Source organism: Kogia breviceps, chromosome 11 (assembly GCF_026419965.1).
Source record: "Kogia breviceps isolate mKogBre1 chromosome 11, mKogBre1 haplotype 1, whole genome shotgun sequence".
Lineage (NCBI taxonomy): Eukaryota > Metazoa > Chordata > Mammalia > Artiodactyla > Physeteridae > Kogia > Kogia breviceps.
Window position 1 is genome coordinate 50707324 of NC_081320.1, and position 17016 is coordinate 50724339.

At 34.4% G+C, this 17016-nt stretch overlaps 1 protein-coding gene across 13 annotated transcripts in view; it reads right to left on the minus strand.

Annotated features, from left to right (window-relative positions):
• EHBP1 (EH domain binding protein 1) overlaps positions 1-17016 on the minus strand; it is a 346379-nt gene that overhangs the window by 76936 nt on the left and 252427 nt on the right. For all 13 annotated transcript variants that reach the window (XM_067007538.1, XM_067007534.1, XM_067007532.1 and 10 more), the window contains one exon: positions 11993-12136. In XM_067007538.1, the coding sequence (XP_066863639.1) occupies positions 11993-12136 (144 nt within the window). The remainder of the gene's footprint in view (positions 1-11992; positions 12137-17016) is intronic.

Sequence of the window (17016 nt, forward strand, 5' to 3'; positions counted from 1 at the left end):
TTCAACACTGCACTGAACAGCCATATGGAAAATGTCTATGGCCATTAATAGTAGCATAAAAGGAGTGTTCCTCATGCTAAAATACCTAGCCCTAGACTCATGTATTCATGGCAATCTTAAATAAATAAGACTTTTGAGACTAGGGGATTGTGGCCACATAACAGAAAAGATGCTTGAGTTTTTTCCCCCAACAATGCTAGTGTTTTGTGTGACTTTGAAGATATGCGAGCAAGTTAACAATATGTTTTCTAAGAAGTCTAGTAGCCATTGTTAGGATAGTAGACTTCAAATCAACTTAAATTTAGACATAATAGATAAACTATTATTTAAATCATAATGAATAAAAACCACTGCTATGTACAGAGGCATTTATGTCGAATACAGAAGTACATTGGCATTCTTCTCCTATAAAATGCAACTATAAAAAAGATTAGCTATATATTTAAAGTGTCTTACTGGTCTGAAACGGATTATGTACATTAAATCTTCTATCAATTGTGTTGGCGTAAGAAATAAGGAATATATTTTCATCTTTGTGCCCTGGGTGTAGACATTCCAGTTCATACAGATAATAAAAATCTGTAAATAAGACAAATTCTTACTCTCTATGCTATTAGAGGTTTTAGATATTTTTAATAATAACTGATGTTCTTTTAAAATTACAAGTGCAAAGTTACCTACTTCTTCCTAGTAATAGAACTAATAATACACGTAATCAGGAAAAATAAAAATTTTAGCTTGACCTTAATTTTAAAGCTTGATTCCTAGAGGCTAGCCATTTATATGTAACACAGCCTATATTCATAAACATATAAGCATAATCTTACATACATGTTTATGATAAGACATACTTGGGACACATATATATATGAGAACTATGGGAAAAGTTTCTTTCAGAGATAGATGATATGATGATATTTAGTGTTTTTTACCAATTGGATGGTAACTGCTTCTTTGATTGTCTAGAAAAGATCTAGTGATCTTACCTAAATCTGCTACAATTATCAGCACAACAGACTAGTCCCATTTAAATCAATATTTTCCAATTAACATCAAAAGTACAAGGTTGATGTCCCACCCCTTCAAATCAACAAAATACCTGTTAAAGGTTTAATTCACAAAAGAGCAGCTTGCATTCTTACCAAATAAGTCCTTTGGATTCACTGCTAATGACCAGTTAAAAAAAAAAAAAAAAAAGTCACTGTATCTTTTTTTGATTACTGATCTTTGTAGTTAACTAAAGACTGACCAAACTGAAATTCCTTTCCCATATACACAGTTTTCTTTAGAGGATTCAAATATTACTGCAGACCTTTAAAGACAGATATTACAAACCTTTCAGGACTTGCTGCTAACTTGCAGTTTGATCCTGCTAAGTGAGGGTGGACTCCTATGCCAATTAATTGTAATGGGTCACTCACTATGTTTGCAGATTAAAATATCAGACAAAAAACTTCAAGTCTGGATTAGAATAATGTTGTGATTTTGGGGCTGATTTTTCTTTTAAAAAATATTCCAGGTATCTAACAACTATGTGCAAACCATATTCTTATGTTACATAATTCATGATTGAAAAAATGAAAAACATATTTATAAATTCACTGTTAAGTGATTAGACTAACTAGATTGAAGAATCATTCCCAATTCTCTTTTTAGACTTTCTATTTATAAAATAGATTTCATTCTTTCTTAAAAACACAAAGGTATAATTAAACCTATATAGCATCTTTCTTCTGATAGGTTCAAAGTGCTTCATATCCTAACAGCAATTCCAAGGAGTGTGGGTAGCAGGATTGTCACCCCTTATTCTTAGAGTGTACTGATCCTAAACTTTAGTATATCAAATGCAAACATGTCTTTCAGCTATCTATTATAATTACATGAGTATAACTAAATGTCATGGTGGATTTATTAAATGTATTTTTTTAAAAAAGCAACTATATTCTAATATAAAGTAATAAGCAAAAGAGTCTGAAATAGACTAGCTTCTTAAATTCTATTTATGCATTTCTTGGGGAAAAAGTGTGAGAATTGAGTAATAAAGAAAAATAATAAAAAAGGAAATATTTTCTTGAAAAAAGTTATTACATTTTTCTCAGAGTTTAAGTTTAAATATATTATTATACAGTCACGGAAGCTCCTTTGGCTATATAATGGCTAGACTGCTGAACCTGTCAAACCCCTGAGTTGTACTTTGAAAAAAATTATTTTAAGTATATGTGGAAAATAATGAACAAAACAAATATCACATCTAAAATTTGTAGTAGTAAAATGTAACATGAAAATCTCAAAAGGAATCGGAAGCAAAGAAATAGAAATCACAGAGCTCAGAGCAATGAAATCTGTCTCCTAAAGAAAACTAATTTCAGAAAACACCTGAAAAAGGTTAAACAAATGTTTAAAGGCACAGAGATACAAATGAATAATGTAAACTACTTTCCCTAAAAAAGATCTAAATTCATTATGTACTTGCAGCAAGTTCTCATTAAGACACGCAATGGTAGTCTTGACAAAAATTAAGAAAAATTATAAGGTTTACAGTATCTGTGTTTGTAATTTCCCTTTTTTTTTTTTGGCCACACTACACAGGCATGTGGGATCTTAGTTCCCCAGCCAAGGATTGAACCTGCGCCCCCTGCACTGGAAGGCAGAGTCTTAACCACTGGACCGCTGGGGAAGTCCCTGTAATTTCCCTTTTTTTTTTTTTTTTTTTTTTTTTTGCGGTATGCTGGCCTCTCACTGTTGTGGCCTCTCCCGTTGCGGAGCACAGGCTCCAGACGCACAGGCTCCGCGGCCATGGCTCACGGGCTTAGTTGCTCCGCGGCATGTGGGATCTTCCCGGACCAGGGCACGAACCCGTGTCTCCTGCATCCGCAGGCGGACTCTCAACCACTGCGCCACCAGGGAAGCCCTGTAATTTCCCTTTTAAGCGAAATTACAGCTCAATTATTTCCCGAAGATAACTTAAGTAGAGTCTGTACATGAGGATCCACAAGATAATATTACCAAGAGTTGTCTTCATTGTCTTAGAAATTGTTTCCTAGCCTTCCAGCCTAAAGCTATACTAATTTATATGAGGGAATGTTTGCTTAGAGTGATGTGATTCAAGGCAGAGCTGGGAGCTGAACTCTAATGAGAGGTGTCAGAGTATTGGAAGAGTAGGTATGTGTAAGAATTTGGTGTGTCCACACCATAACAAAGGAAGGTATCAAAATGTAGGATTCAAGAACAGGAAGAAAAGGATGATACAGGGAACCTCGAGTCCCAAAGTGGCAAATGTCATCTCTGTAACTGATCTGAGAAAGGGGAACCCTTTAACTTTCTCTGACCAATGATAATCAGTTCTGCTCTAAAGACCTTCAGAGAGTCAGTTTTTTTCCCTGTTTACCAAGAAACTCCTTATAGCAACCCCAATTTTTCATATTTAAGCTCATGTTTTTCTTAGTTGACACTCAGAAGATATGAAAAATAGACTGTCACTATTCCCTCCCTTCACTTATTCATTGAACAAACATTTTCTTAATACTTGGTGCTGGGGATACAAGGTTCTTGTACTTTGAATAGCTCACAGTTGAGGGAGAGAGAGATGTATAATTAGATAATTATATGGGATAAATGTGGCAATAGTAATATGTACAATATATTAAAAAAAGATACAGGAAGGAGAATTAACTTTGCCGCTAGGAGCCATGACAGAGGTATTCACAGAAGAAGTTATTTTCCTAACAAGGTAAGACAGGCATTTCAGGGAGAACAGCAAATGCTTGATACATGAACGAAAGAGTATGCCACATTCTAAGCAACTTAGTTGAGTTAGACTGCAGAGTGAAAAATGGGAGAGAGGTGAGAAATGAGGCTAGAAAGGGAAGGGACAGGATTTGCAAGAACTTTATATAAGGCCATTTTGAGTAGTTTGGAACTTATTCTCTTGGGTAAGTGGGAGTTACCAGAAAGAATCTGAGCCTTCATATACTCAAATTACTACTTAAACTATTTCCCAGTTCTCTCTTTATATTTCATAAGCCTGTCTTTCCTTAAAATAGACCTTTGCTTTCAATCCTTTAACACTTCTCTGAATCCTCTGTAAGTTCTCTCTCTCAGCCCAGAACTAGATACAAACTAGATACCTCAAAAGGGGTTAACCTGTATAGAGTACACGGACATTGTCCCATGCAATTATACTTCTATTTAAGAACTCTAACATCAATTATTAAAATAGTTCTACTCATTCTTTCTGGTATTCATGACAAGGTCCTAGATTAGCTGTATAGAAATGAAGTTTAGAAGGATAAGAGATAGAAATTGCTGAAGAAGTCCTATATCAGCAGTCTCCTAAGAGTAAGTAACTAAGCTCTTCGGTAAACTCTTGAAGATTTAAGGTCAGTGACTCATTTATTCAAGACTTGGGGTCACTCCTGGGTACCAACTTTTTTTTTCTTTTTTTTTTTTTTTCACTCTTGGGAACTCTCAGTTAAAACTAAGAACACAAAAAGCCGTGGGTACCTGCGGGTATATATATATCTCTCCCTGCCAGCAACTACACTCTTAGTACCAAAGCATACATTATAAAGGCAAGATAATTTACAATGAATTTTTAAAAAAGGGCATGGTAAATTAAGGCTCAAATTAAAGAGCATAAGGAAGTGAAAATAGTAGCAGCAGTTCACTAAATTAGATGCCAGATTTTTTTTTTCTTAGTTAAACCTGCTTTTTATTTACCAGAAGTCTTTTGATCTCTCCAGAATGAAAGGGATGCTGACACTGAAGTGGGGATGGCATTAGTCATGGTTCCCTTACCCACCCACTCCACCGTGGACACCAATTAATTTGAATGTCACACAGGAGAAAAAAATTTTCTTTGCCTCCATATCACAAATGGAAAAACAGATTTAGAGAGATTAAATAATTTCTACTTTTAGTATCACTTAACTCATATTCAGTGGCTCCAGAGATGAAATTTGGTATTTTCCCTTTTAATTTTGTCAGCCAAGTTGCCCATACTACTTTTCCAAAATATGGACAGTACTACTATATAACTCAAACCTGTATGTACAAGAGCTACCAGAAATGATAAAGAAAGAAAACTACCATATCATTGGAAAAGATAGCAACCTGATTATAAAGTTGCATACTAAACTGAAAATCTGAAAAGCAATGGCAAGGTCTAACTTGTTTTGTGAAACGGGAGTTACCTGATATTTTACATTTTCTTTCTTAAATCATTTCAATATTAGCTATAAGGCCCACAGAGTAACAAATGTCACAACTAGAGCAATAGTCCCAGGATGTACTATTTAGGTCGTGGAACTGATGTTCTTCCCAACACATCTATATACGGCTTGACTTATCTGAAAAATGAGCAACAGTATAGAATGTGCAAGAGAGTTTTTAAAGTGAGCGTAAACTATAATTGAGAAGAGGCTACAACAATATCTTCCATGCCACATGTTCTTCTTACAATGTGGTGGGGTCTATGTCTCTGCTACTTAAACCTGTGTGTAGCTTTGTGTCTCCTCAGGTCAACAGTATGGCAAAAGTGACTTTTAAAGCTAGATCATAAGAATGCATAAGAGAGCTCACTTTACTCTCTTGGGACACTTGCTGTTAGACCCAGCCACCATGCTGTGAGGAAGCCCAAACTAGCCCAAGTAGAGAAACCATATGGAGAGGCCACATGTAGGTGTTCCAACTGACAGCATAGTTCCTAGCAGAAAACCAGCCCCTGAAAACATGCAACAGAAATAAAACATTCCCCCAGTGTCCTATCCTAAGGCCTAATTTATAGAATCTGTAAGCATAATAAAATGGTTATTTTATACCAATAGGTTTTCAGTGTTTTATAATGTAGCAGAAGATAACCTGAAAGAGGAAGGGTAGGGAAAATATCTTTGGGCCTGTTTGAAGCATAGTTTCATAAGCAGTAGGGTACAACTTTGGGTAAGTGGGAAACAAATGCAATAAAGTAAGCAAATGTCTTCTCAGTGTGAACCGAATTGATAGTACTGAATTCGCCATTTGTTCCACACCTAAGCACAAACAAATATCATCAACTGTAAAAGTGAACAGTTCTTTCTACATTTCTTCTTAAAACACACACACACACACACACACACACACACACACACACACACACCCTTAGAGATACTGAAACACAACATTAGTTTAAATGAAACAGCTTTATGGTCAAGTACGTTTGGGTATGCTAAGAAAACAATCTATTAAAAACATCCTTTTTGGATACCAAAAATTTCCCTAGTTTAAAATATTTATCTAAACACCATATATTTTTAAAACAGAGAGAATAAAGGGAAAAAGCTCTGTAAGCCATTTATTATACTACCCTTAGGGATAAATATTATTAGTATTTTGATTATTTTCCTTCCTGAACTTTTCAATGCATATATAAAAACACAGTCTTTCAAAATGGAGTTCGTATGCCACATGCTATTTTATATCTTTCTTTTTGTACAAAATGGCATTGTGAACATTTCCCTATGTCCTTTCAATATTCTTTCAAAACATTATTGAATAATTTTCAATAGCTACATAACAAGTATATATATTTGTTGTAATTTATTTGATCATTCCCTTAGTTTGAGTGATTGCCATTCCGTAATTTTTGCTATTATAAATAACTATGTGATGAAAACCTGCATATTGATCTTTGTTAGTGAGTGGAATTATTGGATAAAATGGAATGAGCATTTCTTGATGAAGTTTACTTGCTTTCCAGAAAGATGTGGCAAGTAACATGCTACCAGCAGTATTATCCAACTCGATGAAACATCACTAACATCATGTTTCTTAAAATCCAAGTTATATATTTTACAGATACAGTAAGATGTCACAGACATAGAATACGCGATGTTTTAGTAGTTAACTTATGGTATTGAATTCACACTAATGTAATTTAGCTAAAAGTTTAAGTTTTATTTGGGAAATTAGAAGTGCAAGCAAAATTACTGATGCCTTAAACAGAAGAGATGACCAATAAAATATTTGTTGAAAGTTTAAAGTAATAAATGAATAAATTGAGTAAAAAAACAAACAGCTTTAAAAGTCAGGATACTTGAATTCTAAGCCTAGTTTGCCACTGTTTGCAACCCTAGGTAAATTTAAACACCCTTTCCTAACTCGTTTTCTTAACCTCTACAATGGATACAATAATAATATCTATTCCTACTTTATAAGGATTTCAGAAAAATAAACAAGAAGGAATTAAAACATGCTTTAAAAACATACTCTCTGAAGTCAAATTGTCTAGGTTCAATTCTTGGCTCTGTTACTTATAGGCTGTGTGACCATGGGCAACTCATTAATTTGTATGTCAGTTTTCTCAACTATAAAACAGAGATTATACTTAACTCATATAATTGTTGTGGAGATTAAACAAGAAAATCCACAAGAAAGCACTTTGAATCCTGCTTGATACATGGTAAGTGCTCAATAAACATTAGATGACAATTATTAATATATGTAAAATTTACACATAGGTAAAATAATGGCTTTTTAAGATCTACTTGGCAGACAGATCATTTAAATCTCAGGTGCTCTAAATTTAAAATCAACACACTTGAAAAATATAGAGCTATAAATTTTCCATAATTTTAAGAGCCTGAAAGAATTATGAAACAAAGTTTATCACATGTAAAATATAATATCAACAAAATAACTTTCTTTTTAAAGAGAATATTCTTTCTGTGTCTGTTTACTTAACTGGATCCTTCTCTCCCATCAAGTCTTAGTTCAAATGTCCCCTCCTCAAGTCACTCCTACCTACTCAAATTATCCTCTACTATATCATGTAGTTTCAACACTCTGTAGTTAACTTATTTATTCATTATTACCAGTCTCTTCCCACCAAAATGTAAATTCCATGAGAGAAGAGGCTTTGTCTTTTTTTTTTGTGGGGGGGAATCTTAGTTCCCTCACCAGTGTTCGAACCTGCACCCCCTTAAGTGGAAGAGTGGAGTCCTAACCACTGGACCACTAGGGAAGTCCCCAAAGCTTAGTCTTTTCTATCTCTACAAAAGTACTAATTTCTGACACTCAATAAATGTCTGACTGAACCACCAAATTGATGATATAATAGATGGTTAGGCACCAAAAGAGTTGGTATAAAGACTACATAATTTCTTCCTCAGAAAGAATGGCCATCTAAATGAGCATTTCTCAAAGATTTTTATCATGACCCACAATTAAAAATACATCTTATATCAAGATCCAGTAAGCACACATACTCACGTAACTAAAACAAGTCTCACACAAAAGTATTATGATGTGTGATAAATTCTGATATTTTCTATTTCATTTAAATATTCTATTCCTTTTCATTGAAAATAAAATTATTGTGGCCCACTACACTGATTTTATATCACATTACTGTGTAAAGACTTACAGTCTGTATATTGTACAGCACAGGAAATACAGCCAATATTTCACAATAATTTTAAATGGAGCATAGTCTATAAAATATTTGATTACTACATTGTACACCTGAAATTAATATAATATTGTAAATCAACTATACTTCATTTAAAGAAAAAAAAATAATAATAAAGAAAGAAAGGGCTTCCCTGGTGGTGCAGTGGTTGAGAATCTGCCTGCCGATGCAGGGGACACGGGTTCATGCCCAGGTCCGGGAAGATCCCACATGCCGCGGAGCAGCTGGGCCCGTGAGCCATGGCTGCTGAGCCTGTGCGTCCGGAGCCTGTGCTCCGCAATGGGAGAGGCCACAAGAGGCCCGCCTAGCACAAAAAAAAAAAAAAAAAAAAAGAAAGAAAAAAAAAGACAAAGTCTGAAAAACAGTGGTCAAGTTCAGAGGTTATCCTCTGAAAGGCATTAAGAAAAGTATGCATGGGAAGGAAGAAATAAAACTGCCTTTGTTCATAGATGACATGATTATCTTATGTAGGAAATCTGAAAGAAGTGAAGAAAAAAAATAGAAGCCAAACCTCTCCTGGAACTAATAAGCAATTATAGCAAGGTTGTAAGATACAAGGTTAATATGCAAAAGTCAATTGCTTTCCTATATACCAGAAATGAACAAGTGGAATTTGAAATTAAAAACATAATCCTACTTACATTTGCACCCCCAAAATGAATGTCTGTGACATAAGACAAAAGTAACACAATGGAGCAAAGATCATCTTTTCAACAAATGGTGCTGGAACAACTGGACATGCACATGCAAAAAAATAAATCTAGACACAGACCTTACACCTTTCACAAAATTTAACTCAAAATGGATCACCAGACCTAAATGTAAAACACAATACTGTAAAACTCCTAGAAGATAACATAGGAGAAAACCTAAATGACCTTGAGTATGGTGATGCCTTTTTAGATATAACACCAAAGGCATGACCCATGAAAGAACTAATGGTTAAACTGGATTTCATTAAATTTAAAACTTCTGCTCTGTGCTTCCCTGGTGGAGTAATGGTTAAGAATCCGCCTGCCAATGCAGGGACGGGTTTGAGCCCTGGTCCGGGAAGATCCCACATGCTGCAGAGCAACTAAGCCCGTGCGCCACAACTACTGAGCCTGCGCTCTAGAGCCCACGAGTCACAAATACTGAGCCCACGCACCTAGAGCCCGTGCTCCACAACAAGAGAAGCCACCGTAATGAGAAGCCCATGCACTGCAACAAAGAGTAGCCTCTGCTTGCCGCAACTAGAGAATGCCTGTGCAAGGCAACGAAGACCCAATGCAGCCAAAAATTTTAAAACATAAATTAATTAATTTTAAAAAAACTGCAAAAAAAAAAACCCTTCTGCTCTGTGAAAGACAATGTAGAGAGAATAAGAAGACAAGCCACAGTCAGGGAGAAAATATTTGCAAAGATACATCTGATAAAAGACTGGTATCCAAAAGAAACAAAGAACTCTTTAAACTCAACAGTAAGAAAACAACCCGATTAAAAAATGGGCCAATGATCTTAAGAGACACCTCTCCAAAGAAGATTTACAGATGGCATATAAGTATATAAAAAGATGCTCCGCATCATATATTATCAGCAAAATGCAAATTAAAACAATGAGACACCACTATACACCTATTAGAATGGCTAAAATCCAGAACACTGACAACACCCAATGCTGGCAAGAATGTAAAACACAAGAATTCTCATTCATTGCTGGTGGGAATGAAAATGGTACAGCTACTTTGGAAGACAGTTTGGTGATTTCTTACAAAAGTAAACATACTCTTACCGTAAGGTCCAGCAAACATCCTTGGTATTTGCCCAAAGGAGCTGAAAACTTAAGTTCACATAAAAACCTTCATGTAGATGACTATAGCAGCTTTATTCATGATTGCCAAAACTTGGAAGCAACCAAGATGCATTTCAGTAGGTGAATGGATAAACTGTGATACCTCCAGACAATGGAATATTATTCAGCATTAAAAAGAAATGAGCTGGGCTTCCCTGGTGGTGCAGTGGTTGAGAGTCCACCTGCCGATGCAGGGGACACGAGTTCGTGCCCCGGTCCGGGAAGATCCCACATGCCACGGAGCGGCTGGGCCTGTGAGCCATGGCCGCTGAGCCTGTGCTCCGCAATAGGAGAAGCCACAGCAGTGAGAGGCCCACGTACCGCAAAAAAAAAAAAAAAAAAAAAAAAAAAAAAAGAGAAATGAGCTATCAAAGACATGCAGGAACCTTAAATGAATATTACTAAGTGAAAAGAAGCCATATCAGAAAAGGCAACATACTACGGTTCCAAATATATGCCACTCTGGAAAAGGCAAAGTTATGAAGACAATAAAATTATCAGGTTCTCAGAGGTTGGGTATGAAGGGAGAGATGAATGGGTGAAACACAAAGAATTCCTAGGGCAGTGAAAATACTCTGTATGATATTATAAAGATGGATATGTGTCATTATACATTTGTCTAAACTCACAGAATGTACACCAAGAGTGAATCATAATGTAAACTACAGACTTTGGGTAATAATGATGTGTCAATGTAGGTTCACAGTTATAACAAATGTACCACCCTGGCAGGCATGTTATTAAGGAGGGAGGCTATGCATGTGTGGGTTGAGAGGGTATATGAGAAATCTCTGTACCTTCCCCTCAATTCTCCTGTGAACTTAAAACTGCTCTAAAAAAATAAAATCTTAATTAAAAAAAAAAAAAGAACATGCAGTTTTATGTATATGTAAAATTGGGGGCAGGGCAGAGTTGTCATAATTTTCAGATTCATGAAGAGGTTCATGTCCCCCTAAATCTAAAGGCTTCTATTACTATAGGCTCATTATTATCTGTAAGGCACTACACAAAAATATGTATAAAAATATGGCTTAACATAGGGATGGCAGTATATGATAGGAAAGAGGATTGACTCTGGAGTCTGATAAGTCTTCGGTTCAAATCCTGAATTAATCATTTATCGACCACAACCTTGTACATACTATCTTACCTATCAGCTTCAGTTTTCTTATCTAAAATGGAATTTGCATATCTACTTCATGAGGTTAGGTAAAATAAAAATTATGTAAAACATCCATTATACTGCCTGGAATATATGCTCAGTACTGTGCTGGCCAAAAAGTTCATTTGGGTTTTTGATAACATCTTATGGAAAAACCCGAATGAACTTTTTGGCCAATCTAATATTTCAATAAATTGTAGGCATCATTATTATATTCTAATGTTTCCAACAAAATTAACTTCCATTGACAAAATACAATCCTAAACAAAGTACCACTAAATTACAAAGTGTAAATTAACAAAAACCAGATTATTCATGTATATGTGGAAATTATATTCCAGGATCTTACTTTTTCTAACAGTTAATACTGCTGTGTAGGAATAATTACAACCTGCTCCTCCAAGTATGGATTTATCAGTTCAATGAAAGTATCAAGTACCCACAGTATACACAGTCTGTGGAAAAATAATTTATCAAAAATATAAATAAGTTACTCTTATTTACACCCCCAGGATTACAATAAACAATGTATGTTTTTTTAACCAATGTTCCTCACATCACTTAGCTGCCTGTTGCAGAGTGGTGTGGCTGCGTTGGTATTCTGCTTATTCCCTGCCTTTAAAGCTGCATCTCTTCTTGCTTGCTCAAGCAGAACTCTTGCTCTTTCTTTGAGTTCTTCTTGTCTGGATAACATTCGATGCTTAAAAACAAAGATACAGAATTAGAAGCCAAAACAAACAAAAAACCAAAAAACCCATGTAATCCATTTTTGTAAACTAATCAATAGTTATACAATCTGTCAAAATAATAGCGGTCAGGAATAAGATTGTAGTTTTATGAGATTACCTATAGAAAATATTAATGTTGACTAGAAACCGTGGAATGAATATGTATATCTTGACTAAAAGGAACAATACCTTTACTGGCTAAAACTGGGTTAAATTTAATTATATTTTCATTAGAACATAGTCTCATAAGGTATAAGGTCCACACACATATTATATACATTCTTCAAATTTGCTAATCACAGTATAATCTGGCAAAGACACTTTTTCAAGTTCACAGTTTTATTTTTATAGTTGTATAGAATTGCTAACAAGGTGTCTTCCAAATTTGCATTTTGAAAGATTCTAATTATCTGTGGCAACAACTCTTTAAATTCTTGACAATTTAACGTTTATAGAAAATTCAAAGCTATCATATTTTATTTAAAGAAAAATAATACTGTTTTTCTCTATGGCTCACTTTCCTTACAACAATTAAACATCAGAATTAGAATAGTATTTTCTTGGATTAATTTGTAATCTTACAATATATTTTTGGAGAAAAACAGGTAGAACATCAATGGAAATCAGCTCTTAAATGGTGGCATTAAACCAAAGCACAAATATTCATAGTGTGTATAGTTCAAATTCCTTTTCTCTACTAAAGCAGCCAACTTTATTTTATTTTATTTTTTTTTTTGCGGTACGCGGGCCTCTCACTGTTGTGGCCTCTCCCGTTGCGGAGCACAGGCTCCGGACGCGCAGGCTCAGCGGCCATAGCTCACGGGCCCAAGCCACTCCGCGGCATGTGGGATCTTCCCGGACCGGGGCATGAGCCCGCGTCCCCTGCATCGGCAGGCGGACTCTCAACCACTACGCCACCAGGGAAGCCCTAAAGTAGCCAACTTCTGACTTTAGATGGCTATGACTATGACTTTGATACTTAATTTCTTTTAATTCTCTTTCTTTGCCTAGTTTTGGTTCAGTCATAATTATCATTCATGGTCAAGGAAGAAGTAATAAACAGCAACCTGTTTATTTGGTAATAATGTGAAACTTAAAAAAATTTAGTACATCATTTTTGGGTCTGTGACCGTTATATTTTGATACAGCAAATTTTAAACTTTTTTCTGTAATTTTAAGCAAAGATTTTTCTTGAAGTGTACAATTCAGTGATTTTTGTTTTTAGTATATTCACAAGTTTGTGAACCATCAACACTATCTAATTCCAGAACATTTTCATCACCCAAGGTTTTAAGAGGATTAAACAAAAATTCTTAACTTAATAGATACAATTGAAATGTATAAGTGATAATGAAAGATTTTTAGCTCATACTGATAGGACATAAAAGAACAGAGTTCATAACTGCATTTGAACTGGTTACAAATCAACGTATTCTCAAAAAACAGACAAAATTAATTAAATGAATGCAGGATTGGCAGTCAAGACTGTTAATCCTTCTTCCACTAATAATAAGCAATACAACATTGAACAGGTCACTTAAAACCATTACATGATATTTAAGAACTCTGAAGTCAGACAGATCTACTTCCATTACTTGAGTAACTTGTGAGCAAGCTACTCAATCTCTTTAAGCCTCAGTTTCCTTATTTATAATATGGGGATAAAAATAGATCAACTCTCATAAAGATATTGTAAAGATTAAGTGAAAGAGAGTAATGTAGTGAGCACCAGATAAATCTTAACTATTAATATATTTTTAAAAATCTCTCAATTTCCTCATCTTTTAAATGAAGGGAGATCATCTTTAAAATCCCACTCACTGGGGAGCAGCCACATAGCACAGGGAGATCAGCTCGGTGCTTTGTGACCACCTAGAGGGGTGGGGTAGGGAGGGTGGGAGGGAGACGCAAGAAGGAGGAGATATGGGTATATATGTATATGTATAGCTGATTCACTTTGTTATAAAGCAGAAACTAACACACCATTGTAAAGCAATTATACTCTAATAAAGATGTTAAAAAAAAATCCCACTCACTGTAAACTTTTCAAATACTTAGAGTAGATCATCTTAAAGTTCCCACTAGCTCTAAATTCTGTGATTATACAGTCCTTTAGGGATTCCAATCAGCTACACAGACAGTGAAAAACTGCTTTGGTCTTAAGAGCACATAAACACAAAATTTTTTCTGATTAAAATGCAATTCATATTCATCATAGAAATTTTAGAAAATATATAAAAGTAAAAAGAAGAAAAATAAAAGCATCACCCTCCTTGATTTCAAACTATGTCACTATTACAAAGCTATAATATATATGCCAGTATGATACTGGCATAAAAACAGACACATAGATCAATGGAACAGAACAGAGATCCCAGAAACAAACCCATACATATATGGCCAATTAATTTACAACAAAGGAGTAAAAAAATATACAATGGGGAAATGGTGTTGGGCAAACTGGATAGCCACATGCAATGTAATATTATCTACCTACAAAAAAGGATTAAATCTTGCCACTTATGACAACATAGATGGATCCTGAGGGCATTATGCTAAAAGAAATGAGTCAGAGAAAGATAAATACTTATAATCTCACTTATATGTGAAATCTAAAAAACAACCCCCTCTCCAAAAAAAAAATCCCTGAAACCAAGCTCACAGATACAGAGAACAGATTGGTGTTTGCTGGAGGCTGGGGGTGGGCTAAATGGGTAAAGGGGTCAAAGTAATTATGTCATGGGAATATAACATACAACATGGTAAATATAGTTAATAACACTGTATTGCATATTTGAAGGTTGCTAAGAGAGTAGATCTCCAAAGTTCTTATCACAAGGAAAATAAAAAATTTTGCAACTATGTATGGTAACTGATATTAACTTGGCTTATTGTGGTGAACATTTTGCAATAGATACAAATATTGAATCATTATGCTGTACACCTGAAAATAATACAATACATGAATTACAACTCAATTTTAAAAAAAGAAATATATTTTAAAAATTAGCAATCCCAGCACCCAGGGATAATCATTGTAGAATCATGTTTTTTTCCACTTAATAGTTTAAATATTATGAGCATTTTCTCATATCCTTAAGTATTTCTTTGAAAACATGATTGTAAACTGTCTACCTAGCATTCTATTAATATGAACATATCATACTTTAACTTGTCTTATATTATTGGATAGTTAGGCTGTTTATAATTTTTTACTATCATAAACAATGCTTTTGTGAACATCTTTATATGTAAATTCTTGTATACAGTTCTGATTATCTCCTTAGGAGAAATTCCTGGAGAATCTAATGAGGTAAACATTGTTAAGGGACTTCATGTAATTGTTGATTATTTTACATCTGGGCTATAATTATTTTTAGTGCTGTTATGGCCAAAACCAAAGAGATATTGTGAGCATAAAGTTCAGGGGCACAGACTTTGAAGTCAGACAAGGTTGGTTTTGAATTCAAACTTTTAACATTTATTATATGACCTTAAGGCAACTCTGTAGATCTTGGTTCTCCCATATATATATAATAGGCGCCAACCACTCACCTCATGGGTTGTAAAGTCTGAAATATGTGTAAGATATATAATAGTCATCACATGTATCAGCCACTCAAATGGGCAACATTATGACTTGTTAAGCCTATACAGTCACATTAAATTATCAAATTTCCTCTAATCAAATGCTATTAATTATTAGACTCACTATTATTTTATGAGTTTCTAAGAAAGAACACTGTCAGTTAAACTCTAACATATTATTATAAGTAACATCTTGATTTCAGAGAAGTTAAAATGTAAAAAATGTATGTCTTAGAATCAATAAAATACAGTATACAAAAGAAAAACAGATTTTTAACTGTCCAAAATTTAGCTACAATAAAAAACTTATCAAGTATTAACACCTATACTACAATTTTCGGTACCAGGCAATGAACACTTTTGCCAAAAATTTTTAAATTTACCCTAAGCAAAATTCTAACCAGTAAACCAATTGCCAACAAATAAACATATATGGAGTTGAAAATAGATGCTGCTTCTATCATCCTGTGGATTTACTGTACATCACTTAAATCACCTGAACAGAATCACAACACACCAGAGTTTTAGAGCTTAAAGGGCTCTCAGAGATTATTTCATTTAACATACTTAGAAAATAAGATTTAAAGAATTTAAATGGCTAGTTAACATGTCACACTGGTAATTAATTACTGGAGGCAAGATGAGAGCCAAAATGAGAATCCATGTTTACTAAGTCTTAGTTCAGAGCATTTAAAATTTTTAAACACTAATCAATTTCCAGATTTAACTAAACACTTTTACCTTAAAAATCTGGTTTCCAAGAAAATCTGTATTGATATTCAAATTTAGGCTCACCAAATTCTGCAAATGTCAGTCACTATTTTTAATGATTATCTACTCTGTAGGGACACTATGATACTCTGAAAGTTTAGGTACTTGGAACATTTGATTTGAGATTTCTGATTAGAACAGGGGCTTTCTTTGTTAGCCATTATATTTCTTTGATTCTAAGATGCACATTTTAATACCTCTGAAAACAAAATTGATGACATTTTATATCTCTGTCATATAGGTGGTAGTTAAGACATAGTCATCAGTACCTACATATGCATGTGCTTGATAATTCTGGTGGCAAGACTATAATTGCTTGATGTTTCATTTAACAACCCCTTGAGTACTATTTGAGAATGCAACGGAACTCCAGGTTATTGTCTGAAAATCTTTTGTTAGGACCTACCATAAAGGTTAAGAAAGTGCTATTGGGACTTCCCTGGTGGCTCAATGCTTAAGAATCTGCCTGTCAATGCAGGGGACATGGGTTCAA